The sequence below is a fragment of the Schistocerca serialis genome, chromosome 4 (genome assembly GCF_023864345.2).
Source record: "Schistocerca serialis cubense isolate TAMUIC-IGC-003099 chromosome 4, iqSchSeri2.2, whole genome shotgun sequence".
Lineage (NCBI taxonomy): Eukaryota > Metazoa > Arthropoda > Insecta > Orthoptera > Acrididae > Schistocerca > Schistocerca serialis.
This window is the reverse complement of record NC_064641.1, coordinates 624842797-624861824: the sequence shown is the minus strand read 5'-3', so window position 1 is coordinate 624861824 and position 19028 is coordinate 624842797. Positions and strand designations below refer to the sequence as shown.

General features: G+C 40.3%; 1 protein-coding gene across 1 annotated transcript in view; it reads left to right on the top strand.

The window, feature by feature from the left end:
- The first annotated feature begins 6080 nt into the window (after positions 1 to 6080).
- LOC126475435 (ERI1 exoribonuclease 2-like) overlaps positions 6081 to 19028 on the top strand; it is a 56454-nt gene continuing 43506 nt past the window's right edge. Inside the window, exons 1-2 of the mRNA XM_050103286.1 lie at positions 6081 to 6291; positions 6585 to 7009. Of these exons, the coding sequence (XP_049959243.1) occupies positions 6260 to 6291; positions 6585 to 7009 (457 nt within the window). The 5' untranslated portion in view covers positions 6081 to 6259. The remainder of the gene's footprint in view (positions 6292 to 6584; positions 7010 to 19028) is intronic.

Here is a 19028-nt window from a genome sequence, read left to right as displayed (position 1 = left end):
GTCCCCCTCCCGAGATTTTCAAAAATGGGGAGGTTCTCGCAGACAACAATCAGTTTGGGAAATAGGAAAACTTTTATTCAAGCTTTTACAAATTTTTCAGCTATCATGTCTTAAGGGCCATAACATTTCAGTATAACTGTGATTCGTTATTGTTTTCCAAAATTTGAATTTGCTTTGTATTTTTCATTCTCAAATTATAAATTAATTTATACAGTCATAGACTTAATTATTTTGTGATGAGGAAAAACTAATATTTACCCTCAATAAATTCGTGTATAACCTTATATCTCAAAATCATTAATCTTTATTTACACTTTACATACTACTTACACTTATTCTTTAAATAGTAAAGATTTTCAGAGCAGCATTATTCTGCGCATTTATATTGTTGATAGCCTTTTTTTAATTTTCAATCTATTATTTCTGCTAGAATATTCTACAGCAGTCCGCTATCTGCTAACCAAGTTTCAATCAATCATAAATTTTACATTTCCGTTAAGTTACTATTGGCTCATTGCCATCCATTAAATTCAATGTATCTCTAATTCTCTAACACTAGCATCTAATAAGTTGATCAGTCTCAGAAGGGTCTGGGTATACACCTCTAGTTCCTTATCATTACGTTCGAGAGACTGAAATTTTCTGTCTATGTATAGATGCATTCTCTGTCTATTCATGCCTATCCTCTGGGACTGAGTGCCTAACACAGGTCCGAACTTGTCCATGGTGCAATGTACACTAACAAACACATTATTTTTTTCGCACCCATATATAACGAAAATCTGGGCAGTTCAGTCTTCAGACTTATTGATTGATCAATAATGGGAAACCTGTTGTGGTGTAACGACAAGCGCCACAACGAAGAAGAAGAAGGCAAGACCAGAGAAGGCACTGAGGCGACGTCAGCGAATGGCCCGCTGACAGTGACAGCGCTACGACAGGAGCGAACTCTGCAAGAAGTGTAAATATACGCCACTCCTGCTAGCCACAGCCGCACATTAGTGGACAGGATTTGCAGAGTATTAGCACGGCCTAGCAGAGAGTGGTACCATCATTTAGTTTGACCCACGAACTGTGAGTCAATCTTACATGAACATTGTGTATAGTAACGACTCGGATTTATGTTGCATGTTGCCCATCGTTGTGACACCTGTGTACATTCAAGTTATGTATTGTCGACCTGCTTTATTGAAATAAAACTACTACTGTTATTTGCTTGATTTGTTGTATAGCATTCTGAGAACGCAGCATCCTTTAGGCACACTATACGCGACGAATGAGCAAGACCTAACAACTGGCGACGAGTATCCGCCGAACTCGGTGCCTGACAGCTACGCCATTTCGTGTATATTGTGCTGGCGCCTTAGTTGTCTCTTGTCTTTACTTTGCAGGGGTGCTTAATTCCTTTAACAGTATCTTGTCGTTTTTGCCAATCAATGTTTTCAGGTGGGTGTTGGAGAAAATCTCTTTGTAAGTATTTTTCTCTTTTTGTTGCATTTTTGTCTTCCAACATGCCCCCTCCCCTCCCCACCTGCCCTGCCCCATGCTCAGGCGCCACAGCAGCAAGTGTTAGATGCAACACAGCTAATGCAGATATTCCAGTTTCAGACGCAGAAAATATATCGACTGCTCAACTCGCTGCAGCAGCTACTGGCCAATGCTGTGCGCCCGACAGAGCAAGCACTACCTACTACAGTTGCTATACCACTTTTTTGACAGTCTTGTGAACAAGAAGAAGAATGGCTCAAGTAGCTGCACCAGTTCGATGTCCATGCTAGCTCATAGCGTTCCCAGGTATTGTGAAACTTCCATATCTATTATCTCCAGTAGAAAATGCAGTGTTCAATTAATTCAAAAACTCTTTCCTAACAGCTCTCTGAGTGAACTTGCGCACAGCGACGTGGTAGCGTCACTAACTATTATGACCAAGTGAATGTGGTAGCAGTTAGGTATCAATTCTTTATTTGCAAAAAACTGTGTGAACGAACTTATCGACAGTGGGCAACAGATTTGCAGGGTACGGCAAAGAAATGCATATTTAAATGTGATTGAGGGCTTTATATTCAGATGTTATGTTGCGTGATACAATTGTGTACAATGTAACTGATGTGAAACTCAGAGAATAAATTTTGAAACAATCCGATCCATCATTTCAGCAGGTAGTGCAAATTCTAGATCAATACAATTCCAGTGCCTTATCGGCTCATACGTTTGAGCAGCTAGCTATTTGTTGGGTTGAGTCCCTTGCTCACGATCGCCCCATTCTGCAGTGGCGGCAAAGGAAAGTTACTAACGAGGAAACGGAAATTGGTACTCTTGCCCCAGTGGATCAAGATCCTTGTGTTAGTTCATAAAAAATCGCAAGGGAATCTGGTATGAGCCAGAGTAGTGTTGTTTGTGTTCTTCATCGCCATAAATATAATCCTTACCATATCAGTCTCCGCCAAGAATTAACTGGTACGTATTGTATGCATCGCATTGAATTCTGCTGATGGGCTCAACTTCAGATTCAGAGGGATGACACATTATTAATTTCATTTTATTTACTGGCGAGGCTACATGCACAAACCATGGAAATATTAATCTGCATAACACCAAAAATCCATATTGGCTGTAGCAAGTTGCACACCAAAACCATGGTCAGTGAATGTATGGTGTGGGATTCTGGAGGACAAAATTACAGACCCTTATTTCATTGAAGGAAATCTTAATGGTAGGAAGTACACCACATTCCTGCAAGAAACATTAGATCTGCTATTGGAAGAAATACCTTTAGGAACATGGAACACAATGTGGTATCAACACAATGGGTGTCTGGCACATTTTTCGCTGATGGCTAGAAATGAGTTGGATTGGAGCGGAGGAGATGTTTCGTGGCCGGTTCGTTCACCAGACTTGAAGCCTCTGGATTTTTTCTTGTGGGGATTCGTAAAAGACATTGTTTATAAAGACATTCCAAATACACCTAAAGATATGTGAGAGAGAATTGTCAGAGCATGTGCTTCGATAAGTGCCGAAGTGATAAAGGAATACCACTCAATCGATGATAAGAAGATTGCAGCACTGCATTGATACCAATGGTCATCACTTCAAACACCTTATGTAAATGGACGTTCATGCCACCTTTGCGACCTTCGTTGACCTTCAAAGTTCTTACTGTTACATATCAATTTGTTTCGATAGCTACTATCAGAAAATAGGTACCAAACTATAGCATCCCATTTAAAAAAACAAAGTTGACCTTCATATCTTTGAAGCGATCCCACCTAGCAACAAAAAACCAACATCATATTATGGCCCCCGTTGTCCCATGCAACTTTTGTCCCACATACTTTTCAGCTCCTATCATACTTTCGGAGTAATTAGAGGTGGCAATAGTTAGTGACTCAGCCTGTATAACTGGGGAAGCATAACTTTTTTTTTACAGGCTTCAGTGAATAATGTTAGGTGGGAGACTGCTGTTGCCATAAAGCATTGATGGCCCTATGATGCTAATATTGTCACCACAAGGCGGAGATTTGTTCGGACACTGCTGTGGCGTTTAGAAAAAGTGGATTCCCAATAGAAAATGCAGTTGAGCAATATTTTTTGTTACTGCGTTATGTGGTTGAGCGAAATTTCGACAGTACTCTTTTATCAAGACGTTTTGCAACACGAAAAACTGATGTTTTATCTAAAACAGATAACGCTGTTAATGCAAATGGTGCACATAACTGGTGTGGTTTTTCGATTTGATTAACTCTATTATGGCACTGTCCTTTCCACTACTGGAGAAATTTTAACACATGCCAGGTAAACAAGACTATTTTTGTACGAATCATTATTTTAATGTGCCTGATTTACATAAATAACACGATTTAATTCACGAAGTGCTCAAATCAAATGCATGCTAGGAAACACAAAAATAGTCGCACCTGTCCGTCACATGCTCCAGGCTTTCACATACAAGACTGAAAAGACGTAGGTACGGCTTCCTTTGATAAGTGTTATCAATCCGTCTCACGTTCTTCTCTTTCCTCATTCTCATGAACAGTTCAGCCAAATCTCGTCGTCACTGTCTGTATCTATCACTTTTCCAAAACTTATTGCCCAGTTAAGCTCGCTAACCGGTCAGAAATCCCAGTTAAGTTATCTCGAGTTTTATCCCCGTTTCGGACTTATTCGGGGTTTGTACAAAGTGCTATTACGAGAATAATTTCACTGGCTGCTAACCGGAGATTGTACAACCGGGCCTTAGACGACAAAGAGAAAACAAACAAGGTTGGCGCCAGTGTGTGGTTCGTGCATCGACTTTCTCCCAATGTCCTTTTATGTTTTATAAAGCACGGAAAGTACTGGTTGAGAATAACGAATTATATTGGAATGAAGTACGGCTCACTGATAAGCAGAAGTACTGCATCGTCGACAGATGCACAAACAATAGGTACAGAGCTTTTGCAAGCTTTCAGAATCAAATTTCTTTCGCAAGCTGTAGGAGAAACAAACACACACACACACACACACACACACACACACACACACACACACAGATGAATGCTTACATGCACACACCTGTCTCCCTACATCGTGCCGACTGCCAGCTCTTTCCTGGCCCACGGTGAGTGTACTGGGGTGAAGTGGGTGTGCAGGGTGGGATGGGGTGAGGGATAGAGAGTGGTGGGAGGCAGGGAGGGGTTGTGGGGAAAATTCTAGTGGCTTGTGGGAGGGTGGGGAGCCGTCCGTGGGCTAGCTGTGGGTGCAAGAAGACGAGGCAGGTAGCAGATAGCTGAGCATGCGATGTCACAGACTAAGGCATGAGATGGCAGCACACAACTAGCTGACAGATACTGGGCGAGGGTAATGGGAAACACACACACAAACACGTGTTATTAGGTGGGAGGGTGGGGGGGGGGCAGCAAATTATCTTAGTTAGACCAGGGACGTTACGGGAGTGAAGGATGTACTGTAAGGATAGCTCTTGTCTGCTCAGCTCTGAAAAGCTGGTGGTGGGAGGAAGGATCCAGATGGCGCAGTTCATGAAGCAGCCATTGAAAACTCGCATGTTGTGCTCTGCTGCATTTTGTGCCACTTGGTGGTCCATCTTGTTTTTGGTAACAGTCTGACAGTGGCCATTCATTCTAGTAGACAAGTGGTTGGTTGTCATACCAATGTAAAATGCGGTGCAGTGATTGCAGCAGAAGTGCTGTATAACATAGCTACTTTCACAAGAGGCCCGCCTTCTGATCGGGTAGTATAAGCCTGTGACAGGAACTGCTGGGTGGGTGGATAGGGCATGTCTTGCATCTGAGTCTTCCACAAAGATATGATCCCTGTGGCAGGAGACGGGGGTGGGAGTGGCATAGGGATGGACTAGGATGTTGTGGAGATTGGGTGGGCGCTAGAACACTTGTTTAGGAGGTGATGGAAGTATCTTGGGTATGATGTCCTTCATTTCAGGGCATGTGGATAGATAATCAAAGCCCTGATGAAGGATGTGGTTCAGCCATTCCAGTCCTGGATGGTATTGGGTGACAAGGGGGTTGCTTCTTTGTGGTTGATTCTTGGGATGGATGTGAAATTTGTGGTAAGTTTCTATGGGACCAAACTGCAGCTGTCGAAGTGCAGGTACTATTGATGATCGGTGGGTTTTATGCTGACTGAGGTGTTGATGGAGCCATCTGAGAGGGAGAGATCGAATCTAGGAAGGTGGCACAATTGGTGGAGGAGGACCAGGTGAAGTGTTTGGGAGAGAATTTCGTTTTGAAAGCTAGCAAGGCTCTGTACCTTTTGTTTGTGTGTCTGTCGACAACGCTGCGCTTCTGCCTTTCTGTGAGTCGTCTCATTATTCCTAAATAATTCGTACTTTCATGTTTGGCCAAAATAAAGATAAGCAATGTAGTCGTACCTGTATCGACACCAACGTTGGTTCTAATGCTATTTTATTGATGTGTAAATCGAATGAACACTGTTAGCGCCAACGTTGACCCTAATGTGTGGACCCTGTCTAAATGCGGTCTTGTATGACTTCTAGTGTGAATCGACCAGTGAGTTCAATACTACTGACGTATTGAGCTCGAGGTCACTAGAAACGACCTCCAGTGAGATGATCGATAAGGCACAATTCGACTACAGTAGTATCGATATTTTTATGCCGCACTAGGTTTTGAAAGTAAGTGTAAAGTGACTTTTACGATGAATGTAAATAACGCCGATTACTAAATGTGTATAATGATTCGAGATTGCCGTCGTCATCAGCAAAGTACGCCACGTATTGCAGAATATGAATCACGAGTTAATTAAGCAACTTGCTCGGTGAGTATGGTTCATCAGGGTACACGTTTTTAATTGAGTATGGTTCATCAGGGTACACGTTTTTAATTATGTAGAACATTTTAAGGAATGAAACTAATTGTAAATTCAGCATACGGTGATTGTGCACATCGCAGCATTTGACAGAGTACAAGGGAACAAAAGTTGTTTAAAATGAACTTTTCTAATCAGTTTTGCATTTATGTTGAAGTAGGTGTGTGAAGTTTGGGAAGTGAAGTGTGCCAGTTGCTTGTTGCCGTAGGCCTACTAATGTTTTTTCCCGTAATTTTTTTTAGGAAGCATGGGTGCTTGGAGAGGGTTCCTATTGGTTCCTCAGCAAGTAAAGCTGCACTGCAGAAACCAGATCAAATGTTTGATTACGTGATAGTCATTGATTTTGAATCAACATGTTGGGACAATGAGGACAAGTTTAAATATCAGCCAGAAGTTATTGAATTTCCAGCAGTCTTGCTCAATACTAAGAGTGGAGCAATTGAAGATGAATTTCAGCAGTATGTTATGCCTACCGAGAATCCTAAACTTTCACGTTTCTGCCGAACTTTTACTGGAATTAAACAAGAACAAGTTGATGCAGGAGTGCCTCTTGCAACATGTTTGCTTCTTTTTTCTCGATGGATAAAGAAAATTACGGAGGAGAAATCACTTATTTTCCACAAGAAAGACAGCATTCATAAGTCGTGTACATTTGTAACGTGGTCTGGTGAGAACAAAAAATTGCATTAAGTTGTTTCTGTCAAAGAATTATTTTTTTAGGACTATAAGAGAGCATGTTTGTATTTACAAGTCACTATTGTTAATTTCCCAACAACTTTGTGTGGCTGTTGTTGGCATAAATTTTACATTGGTAATTATAGATTTCACATTGATGGAAATCATGAGTCAAGGTGTAAATTCATTCTTGTCTTGTACAGTTTCCCTGCACTTACAGGGTCAGCTTTGAACCCAATACTCTCCTCCTGTGGTCTTACAACCAACTCTGTGTTGCTTCTCAAGCCATATCTTCAACTTAGCAATGGGAGCTATTTGTCATACAAACTTTCTACAAGCAACATCAATAATTATTAATAGTCTGCCATGCGGAACCTTAACATGCTGTATGGGATAACAATATAATTAATAGAAAATCTTTCAGTATGCTAAGTAGTCTCCAGACATAATCACAGTTGCTTTTATGTTTATCAACTGGTGCAAGTTAATACACTCTATGCTGTTAACAGTGGCTTAAATTCTTAAATCTAGGAAGGTAATTGGTTTGCTGGGTCATTGGTATGTGTTATGTATTGTCTTTTGAATCTAGAAAGGTTTACACTGGAACACAGAATTCCATTATGAATTCTAGAATGAGGTATGTAGTTTAAACAGAAATTATTTTTATACTTTATAAATCTCACACCATCGTAAATTGATTTTATTACTTACGACAGTACCGGTTCAATAGAAAAGGTATTGAGCAAAGTGTGAAGGCCTAATATTTCAATTATCTTGGAAGACGACTCTGCAGTATGTGTTTTTGTGCAGTTATTGATTTTAGCTGCACTTGCCCCATAGGATTACAGAGAAAGAGAATGTATACAGTAAGATAGCACTGTCATACCCTGCACTGCATCAGTCTAACTCCAGCCATTCAGTATTCCAATGATCTACATCCACAGTGTACTCTCCTTTCTGTCTCTTTGTTTCATCACGTCCACTCTCTCAAACACATTCCTCCATTTCACTGTGTGCCACACACAACTTCCTATGCATCGCCAGTACCAAATTTCTGTCATATTGAATTCTTGTATGCCACTTGAACTTCTCAATATTTTAGAGAGGCAACTTTTGAAGCTTAATCTGAAACCCATATTAAAGTAAAGTATCACACAATTACTTAGTATTGTTTGTGATTGACAGATATGTAACCAAATAAATTAGCAGGGAAAGTGGTACTGTGAAAAAAGTTGCTGCTTCTTCAGATATGGACAAATAAGTGCTGTTTGTCTCCTGGCAGCTTAATCTTTACATAAATACTGGTATTTTTCAACGAAAATAGATACATCTGAAAGTAGAGGGTAGTGTGCAGTATGCTACTAGTAGTGCAATATCTCAGAAACAAACTAGACATTCTACAAATATTCATAGAGGAACACTTGTCACATGTACTAGTAATAACGGAACATGGGCTAAAATGCAGTGAAATAATGTAATATAGATTAGTAGGTTACATACTAGCAATTAATTATTGTAGGCAAAACCATAAAGGTTGTGGTGTGGCAGTTTATGTTAATAAGGATATAGAAGCTAAAAAAAATTCCTTTCTTGAACACCACACCAAAGAAGGATCAATTGAAATGACAGGTATTGTGCTCCACAGTAATGATCTTAAGTTACCAAAGCATAAAGTGATTGGAGTATATAGGCCATCAAATGCTGATGTAATGCTGTTTATGGATAAACTTTGTAATGTTATTGGTCAGGCCAGTTCTAATGACCTTACTATATTAGGTGACTTTAATATAGATGCAAACTCAAATAGTATAGTAAATCTGAAACTCAGTGATGTACTGATCTCATACAATTTTGTAAATATAGTGAACTCTGACGCCAGAGTGACGGACACGTGTTTCACTAGAATAGATTATGTTATAATCAACAAAGATGTTATAAATAAGGTAAATTACAGTAACTGCAATTTTCTTTATTCTGACCACTTCTGTCAGGTGGTAGAATACAACAGATGGGATGGTGTATCCAGTGCTATTACTAAAGCATGCTTAAAAGAAATCTCTAAACCACTTACTCACCTGATTAATTGCAGCATTAGAGAAAACATGTATCCAACAGTTTTAAAAATGAGTGTAGTGAAACCAGTGTAAAAAAGGGAAGTAAGGAAGATGTCTCCAACTATAGACGGATATAATTAATTCTCACTTTTAGTAAGATATCCAAAAGCATTATCCTTTCTCAGCTAAGTGCCTTTTTCACAAAACATAAACTGCTTGTAGATTCGCAGCATGGCTTCAGAAAAGAGCTAAGTACAGCCACAGCAGTTACACAGTTCATCCATGAAGTTTACTGTCTGTTGGACCAGAAGATGCAGACTGCAGGTATATTTTTGGACCTGAGAAGAGCATTTGATACGGTAAACCATAGGGTACTTCTTAAAAAGCTAAAATCTTATAGTATTGGGGATCAAGCCATGAATCTTCTAACTACGAGGGTTGCCCAGTAAATAATGCCCCATATTTTTTTTCTCCAGAAGTATTTATTCCACAACAATCAAATTTACATATGTGAAAGACTGATGTTTTGTCTACTTGCTTTATTTTTCCACATAATCTCCTTCAAGTTCGACGGCCTTTTTCCAGCGAGACACAAGAGCGTGTATTCCCTGCCGGTAAAAATCTTTACTCTGCCTACGGAGCCAGGTTGTCACTTCGTGAATCACTTCTTCGTCATCGGCAAAACGTCTTCCACGAATGAAATTCTTCATTGGCCCAAACAAGTGAAAGTTTGAAGGAGCCAAATCGGGGCTGTAGAGTGGATGGGGTAACACTATCCAACCCAGTTTCGCGATGTGTTCACAAGTCCTCAAACTTGTGTGAGGACGAGCGTTATCATGCTGAATCAAAACATCCTGTGGGTTAACATGACGCCCAAGGCGCCGGAAGCGCTGCTTAAGTTTGTCTAATGTTTTGACATAAGCCTCTGAATTAATGGTACTGCCTTTTGGCATCACATCAATGGGAATTACGCCCTCGCAATCCCAAAACACAGTCATCATGACTTTTCCGGCTGAAGGAACTGTTTTGAATTTTTTCTTCTGTGGAGAATAAGCATGACGCCATTCCATCGATTGTCTTTTTGTTTCGGGCTCAAAATGATGCACCCAAGTTTCATCACCTGTCACAATCCGTGACAAAAAGGCCTCCCCGTCAACGTGAAAGCGTCGCAACAAATCGAAAGAAATGTCTTTTCTTTGGGATTTGTGATCGACAGTAAGACACCGAGGAACCCATCTTGCACACACTTTTGAGTATCCAAGCTGATTGATAATCACATCCACACTTCCTTTGCTTACTGACAACTCCAGTGCCAATTGTCGAGTCGTAATGCGTCGATCCCGTCGAATGAGAACATCAGCCCGCTGCAACATGTCAGGCGTGACAGCCGTGGGAGGCCTTCCCGACCGCGGCAAATCTCGGAGCTCCGCAGCACCACCCTCTGATGCTTTCACCCTCTGTGCCCAGCGACCAACAGTACTCCTATCGACTGCAGATGTTCCGTAGACGTTGCACAAGCGTTTATGAATATTGCCCACGGTTTCTTCCTCTGCTACGAGAAATTCAATCACTGCACGTTGTTTCTGACGGATGTCACTTGCAGACGCCATTTTAGAACATTCCTACACCACCGCTCTCTGTCGGAGGAAATTTAAACTTTGCGTACACACGCGGGAAACTTCAAATAACTCGCACCTAAAGTGTCACATTTCTAATATTTTTTATTTCGGAGAAAAAAAATATGGGGCATTATTTACTGGGCAACCCTCGTACATACCTGCTGAATCGTAAGCAAAGCACTAAATTGTCATACAAACTAGATAATAAAATCATGAACTCCCAGTCCACCAGTTAACCTGTATTACAATGTGTACCACAGGGCTCAATCCTTGGACCCTTTCTCTTCCTTATTTATATTAACGACATTCCACAACCCATTAATTACCATATTGTGAGCTATGCAGATGACTATGGGAGTGAATCTAATGAGCTAGAATCTCTTGCTACTAGTGGTGCAACAGAAGTAACAAAATATTTCAATGATCAGGGACTCAAGGTGAATGTCACCAAATCTCAAGTACTGACATTTAAAACAGGCAGTTCTCACCACAACAATATGAATAGTGTGTGTAATATCTCTGCAACAGAAAATGGTAACTGTAAATTCCTGGGTGTGTATGTTGATGAAAATTTGCGGTGGACATACCATATTAATTTCATATGCAGAAAAGTCGGTACTGCCATATATCTCCTCAGCCAGCTCGCAAAGATAGTTCCTAGCCAAGCACTGAAATTAGTATATTATGGAACACTTTATGCCTTTCTCAATTACGGAATTGAACTGTGGGGCTGTGCAGCTGATGTACATTTAAAAAGAACACTACTGGAAAAGAGCAATAAGACATATACATGGATGGGACATAGAGATTCATGTCGTAAAGTGTTTGTGCAGCACAAATATCTTACAATATATTCTCTGTTCATCTTCAAAATAGTTGTATTTTTTATAAGTCAACCAACAGAGGCCATCAAGGGCAGTGATGTACATGACCACAACACTAGAACAAAGTGTAACTATTTCTGTAACAGAACAACGTTAACAATGACAGATAGAAGTCCATATATCAGTGGTTTGATTTGGTATAACAAGCTACCAAACTCTCTAAGAACGTACATGGGAAATGTTTTTAAAACAAAATTAAAATCTTTTCTAATAGAAAAATGTTTACATTCTTTCAACGAATTTTAAGATAGTGATTGTAACATGAGGCATTAGCATATCAGTTGTGATGTGATAAATGTAAAAAATAGACATAACAAGCAACAGCTACAGAATATAGTGTATTTTATAAGTGTAAATATAACCATAGTATTAAGTCTGACGTTTGCAAAAGCCATCATTATGATGGCTCCATGCAAAGAAAATGTAAATAAATAAATAAGTTATGTAGCCTTACAGTGAATGCTGCTACTTGTCATGTACATGACAGAAATTCTGCATCACCTGAATATGCTGGTGATTGACATTGGCTTTGACTTGGTTAGCTGTTGATCTAAGGTAAATTTGAAGGAGAGAGTTTGGCTGTGGTTGGACGAAGTCAACAAATCTAATTTTGTATAATTCAGGTTATGGAGCATATTTTATGCATATTAGACTTCAATGCCCGGGATTTTAATGATTTCATGGGTCAAACAAGAATGAGATAATTTGTAGGAAAATTGGTGACAGGTGTATTTTTAACTTCATGTGGACTTCATCCCCTCCCATGAACTGTGGACCTTGCCTTGGGAGGGGTGGGTTGCGTACCTCTACACTTCAGATAGCCGTACACAACCTAAGGTGCAACCGCATCTGAGGGGCATCTGTTGAGAGGCCAGACAAACATGGTTCCTGAGGAAGGACAACAGCCTTTTCATTAGTTACAGGGACAACATCTGGATGTTTGACTTATATTGTCTTGTAATTTCAACCAATATGGTCTTGCTGTGCTGGTACTGCAAACAACTTATAGCAAGGGGAAACTACAGCTGCATTGTACTGTATGTTTAAATGACATTCCAGAGGTAAAATAGCCCTCATTCAGATCTCCTGGTGGGTACTACTCAGGATGATGTCGTCATCAGGAGAAATGGAACTGAGGTTCTACAGATCAGAGCCGGGTATGTTAGATCCCTTACTCGGGCAGGTAGGTTCGAAAGTTTATAAAGCGAAGTGGATAGGTTGAAGTTAGATGTAGTGGGAATAATTGAAGTTGGGTGGAAGGAAGAACAGGACTTCTGATGAATACAGGGTTATAATAACAAAATGAAATAAGGGTAACGCAGGAGTGGGTTTAATAATGAATAAGAAAATTGGAATATGGTTAAGCTAATATGAACTTAGTGTAGCCAAGATAGAACAAAGCCCACACCCACCACAGTATTGCAGGTTTATATGCAAATTATCTCCACACATGTTGAAGAGGTTGAAGAAATGTATGATGAGATAAAAGAAATTATTCAGATAGTTAAGGAAGATGAGAATTTAATGGTGATGGGAGACTGGAGTTCAATAGTAGGAAAAGGAAGAGGAGAAGAAAAAAAGAAATAGGTGATTATGGACTGGGGGAAAGGCCCAAAAGAGGAAGCTGCCTGGTAGAATTTTGCATCGAGCGTAATTTAATCATCGCTAACACTTGGTTTAAGAATCTTGAAAAAAGGGTGCATACATGGAAGAGACTTGGAGACATCAGAAGGATACAGATTGATTGTATACAGAAATTTGACAACCAAATTTTAAATTGTAAGATGTTTCCAAGGGCAAATGTGGACTCTGACCACAATTTATTGATTATGAAACTGTAGATTGAAACCGAAAAATTTCAAAAAGGAAGGAAATTAGGGAGATGGGATCTGGAAAAGTTGAAAGAACCAGAGGTTGTTGAGAGTTTCAGAGAGAGCATTAGGCAAGGGTTGAAGAGAACAGTAAAAGACGAATGAGCAGCTTTGAGAAATGAAATAGAGAAGGCAGCTGAGGAGCAAATGTGCAAAAAGACAAGACCTAATACAAATCCTTGAATAACACAGGAGATATTGAAATTAGTTGATGAAAGAAGAAAATATAAAAATGAAGCAGGTGAAAGGGAGTACAAATCTCTAAAAGATGAGATTGACTAGGGGTGCAAAATGGCTAACAGGAATAGCCAAAGGACAAATCTAACGATTTGGAAGTGCATATCACCAGCGGGCCCCCCCATGAACCATGGACCTTGCCGTTGGTGGGGAGGCTTGCGTGCCTCAGCGATACAGATAGCCGTACCGTAGGTACAACCACAACGGAGGGGTATCTGTTGAGAGGCCAGACAAACATGTGGTTCCTGAAGAGGGGCAGCAGCCTTTTCAGTAGTTGCAGGGGCAACAGTCTGGATGATTGACTGATCTGGCCTTGTAACATTAACCAAAATGGCCTTGCTGTGCTGGTACTGCGAACGGCTGAAAGCAAGGGGAAACTACAGCCGTAATTTTTCCCGAGGGCATGCAGCTTTACTGTATGATTAATTGATGATGGCGTCCTCTTGGGTAAAATATTCCGGAGGTAAAATAGTCCCCCATTCGGATCTCCGGGCGGGGACTACTCAAGAGGATGTCGTTATCAGGAGAAAGAAAACTGGCGTTCTACGGATCTGAGCGTGGAATGTCAGATCCCTTAATCGGGCAGGTAGGTTAGAAAATTGAAAAAGGCAGGAGGAACAAGACTTCTGGTCAGGTGACTACAGGGTTATAAACACAAAGTCAAATAGGGGTAATGCAGGAGTAGGTTTAATAATGAATAGGAAAATAGGAACACGGGTAAGCTACTACAAACAGCTTAGTGAACGCATTATTGTGGCCAAGATAGATACGAAGCCCACACCTACTACAGTAGTACAAGTTTATATGCCAACTAGCTCTGCAGATGACGAAGAAATTGAAGAAATGTATGATGAAATAAAAGAAATTATTCAGATAGTGAAGGGAGACGAAAATTTAATAGTCATGGGTGACTGGAATTCGAGTGTAGGAAAAGGGAGAGAAGGAAACGTAGTAGGTGAATATGGATTGGGGCTGAGAAATGAAAGAGGAAGCCACCTGGTAGAATTTTGCACAGAGCACAATTTAATCATAGCTAACACTTGGTTTAAGAATCATGATAGAAGGTTGTATACATGGAAGAACCCTGGAGATACTAAAAGGTATCAGATAGATTATATAATGGTAAGACAGAGATTTAGGAACCAGGTTTTAAATTGTAAGACATTTCCAGGGGCAGACGTGGACTCTGACCACAATCTATTGGTTATGACCTGTAGATTAAAACTGAAGAAACTGCAAAAAGGTGGGAATTTAAGGAGATGGGACCTGGATAAACTGAAAGAACCAGAGGTTGTACAGAGTTTCAGGGAGAGCATAAGGGAACAATTGACAGGAATGGGGGAAAGAAATACAGTAGAAGAAGAATGGGTAGCTCTGAGGGATGAAGTAGTGAAGGCAGCAGAGGATCAAGTAGGTAAAAAGACGAGGGCTAGTAGAAATCCTTGGGTAACAGAAGAAATATTGAATTTAATTGATGAAAGGAGAAAATATAAAAATGCAGTAAATGAAGCAGGCAAAAAGGAATACAAACGTCTCAAAAATGAGATCGACAGGAAGTGCAAAATGGCTAAGCAGGGATGGCTAGAGAACAAATGTAAGGATGTAGAGGCTTATCTCACTAGGGGTAAGATAGATACTGCCTACAGGAGAATTAAAGAGACCTTTGGAGATAAGAGAACCACTTGTATGAACATCAAGAGCTCAGATGGAAACCCAGTTCTAAGCAAAGAAGGGAAAGCAGAAAGGTGGAAGGAGTATATAGAGGGTCTATACAAGGGCGATGTACTTGAGGACAATATTATGGAAATGGAAGAGGATGTAGATGAAGATGAAATGGGAGATACGATACTGCGTGAAGAGTTTGACAGAGCACTGAAAGACCTGAGTCGAAACAAGGCCCCCGGAGTAGATAACATTCCATTAGAACTACTGAAGGCCTTGGGAGAGCCAGTCCTGACAAAACTCTACCATCTGGTGAGCAAGATGTATGAAACAGGCGAAATACCCTCAGACTTCAAGAAGAATATAATAATTCCAATCCCAAAGAAAGCAGGTGTTGACAGATGTGGGAATTACCGAACAATCAGTTTAATAAGCCACAGCTCCAAAATACTAACACGAATTCTTTACAGACGAATGGAAAAACTACTAGAAGCCGACCTCGGGGAAGATCAGTTTGGATTCCGTAAAAATACTGGTACACGTGAGGCAATACTGACCTTACGACTTATCTTAGAAGAAAGATTAAGGAAAGGCAAACCTACGTTTCTAGCATTTGTAGACTTAGAGAAAGCTTTTGACAATGTTGACTGGAATACTCTCTTTCAAATTCTAAAGGTGGCAGGGGTAAAATACAGGGAGCGAAAGGCTATTTACAATTTGTACAGAAACCAGATTGCAGTTATAAGAGTCGAGGGACATGAAAGGGAAGCAGTGGTTGGGAAGGGAGTGAGACAGGGTTGTAGCCTCTCCCCGATGTTATTCAATCTGTATATTGAGCAAGCAGTAAAGGAAACAAAAGAAAAATTCGGAGTAGGTATTAAAATCCATGGAGAAGAAATAAAAACTTTGAGGTTTGCCGATGACATTGTAATTCTGTCTGAGACAGCAAAGGACTTGGAAGAGCAGTTGAATGGAATGGATGGTGTCTTGAAGGGAGGATATAAGATGAACATCAACAAAAGCAAAACGAAGATAATGGAATGTAGTCGAATTAAGTCGGGTGATGTTGAGGGTATTAGATTAGGAAATGAGACACTTAAAGTAGTAAAGGAGTTTTGCTATTTGGGGAGCAAAATAACTGATGATGGTCGAAGTAGAGAGGATATAAAATGTAGACTGGCAATGGCAAGGAAAGCGTTTCTGAAGAAGAGAAATTTGTTAACATCGAGTATAGATTTAAGTGTCAGGAAGTCATTTCTGAAAGTATTTGTATGGAGTGTAGCCTTGTATGGAAGTGAAACATGGACGGTCAATAGTTTGGACAAGAAGAGAATAGAAGCTTTCGAAATGTGGTGCTACAGAAGAATGCTGAAGATTAGATGGGTAGATCACATAACTAATGAGGAGGTACTGAATAGGATTGGGGAGAAGAGGAGTTTGTGGCACAACTTGACCAGAAGAAGGGATCGGTTGGTAGGACATGTTTTGAGGCATCAAGGGATCACCAATTTAGTATTGGAGGGCAGTGTGGAGGGTAAAAATCGTAGGGGTAGACCAAGAGATGAATACACTAAGCAGATTCAGAAGGATGTAGGTTGCAGTAGGTACTGGGAGATGAAGAAGCTTGCACAGGATAGAGTAGCATGGAGAGCTGCATCAAACCAGTCTCAGGACTGAAGACCACAACAACAACAACATCACCAGCGGAGAGATAGATATCACCTACAGGAAAACTGAAGAGACCTTTGGAGAGAAGAGAAATAGCTATATGAATATCAAGAGATCAGGTGGAAAACCAGTCCTAACCTAAGAAGGGAAAGCTGAAAGGTGGAAGAAGTATGTAGAGGGTTTATGCAAGGGGATCAACTTGCAGACATTATTATAGAAGTGCAAGAGGACATAGATGAAGTTTAGAAGGGAGATAAGATACTGCAAGAATAATTTGATAGAGCACTGATAGACCAATTTAAAACAAGACCGTGGGAGTAGACAACATTCCGTCAGGACTACTAATAGCTTTGGGAGAACTAGCTATATAAGAAAAGGGATCAAATAGTACGTGAAAATTATTTTTGGATCTTGTTTTTTAATAGTGCAAATTAGTCTCCTGCTGGACAGTAAGAAATTATAGCCATAGCGTCTAGTTCTAATTGCAAAATGTGAGTCTTTTCCTGTTCAGGACATACGTCTATTCTCTGCTGGAAACCCATTGTATGCCTATACATTATCTTCTCATATGTGTTTGGTATAACTGTCTTTAGACGCTGTGTTAATATGCTTGTCCTTAGCAAAAACTGGTTTTTGAATTGTTGTTTGAAGTCTTTGGAAGCTCATTAATTAGGCTAAGAACTTAAAGTTACCTGCACTGAACCTTGTGGGACACCATATTTTATGTTCATTCTTTGTATTCCTGTGCTGCAGTTTTTATTTTTTTCCCCCAGTGCACCCCTCTGCATTCTGTTATCTTTAACAGTTTAACCTTTTTGTTTTTGAATAATAATTGGTTTATGTAATTGGAAGCTTTAGTGATCTCATGGAATTTACCAATATGAATTTGTTTTTGTTTAGTTCTGTCAGTACTTCATTTGTGATGTTATATTTGGCTTTCTGGACAGTGAATAATTTAAGATGTACGAGGGTGAGTCAAATAAAAACCTTAACTTTGTAATAACAAATTGAAATTTCGCGCCGTTATCCTGTAAGTTGGTAAGCGTGCTACAAACAGCGTGCAGAATGGCCTGTAGGTGGCAGCATAGTGCAGATGCACACCTACCATCACAGTATCAGTATAAAGATGGCCGCCCCACTTGCGACTTACACCAGGGAAGAACAGTGTTCTGTTATTTGGTTTTTGCGTGGTGAAGGTGTGAAACCTATTGAAATTCATCAACGAATGAAGGTTCAGTATGGTGATGCATGTTTGTCACAGCAGCAAGTCTACGAGTAGAGTAGGAAATTGGCAAATGGTGTGACTTCAGTGGAAGATGCTCCTCGTCCAGGTCAGGCACAAGAAGTTTTGACTCCACAGAACATTGCAGCAGTTGAAGCCATAGTGAAGGAAAACCTCCAAGTGACACTGAATGACATTGCAGCTTGTTTTCAGATTAGTCATGGGCCAGCACACCACACTGTGCATGATGTGCTCCAATTTCACAAAGTGTCTGCAAGATGGGTGCCAAGACAGCTGACTCCTGAAATTAGAGAACGACATGTTGATGCTTGCGAAGAACTTCTTCAGCGCTTTGAATGAGAAGGTGAGGGCTTCCTTGTAAGAATCGTTACTGGGGACGAAACCTTGGTTCACTTCCACCAACTGGAAACGAAGAGAGTGAGCAAGGAATGGCTTCCTCATCACCAAGTGATTTCCATATGTTTGGACCACTCAAAGACGCAATGGGAGGAAAGAAGTTCCATTCTGATGAAGAGGTATGCCAAGTGGTGCATGAGTGGTTGCGCGAACTACCAAAAGAATTTTTTCCTAAAGGAATTTATGCACTTTGTAAGTGCTGGAGGACTTGCATTGAGCATGGGGGAGATTATGTTGAAAAGTGATGCAGCTTTGTACCACTTCTGCGCAATAAATAATATTTAAAAAAATATTTAAGGTTTTCTTTTGACTCACCCTTGTAAATGTAACCACCCACCAAATAAATTTGTTTATGTTGGGATCCACCTTTAGCAAAA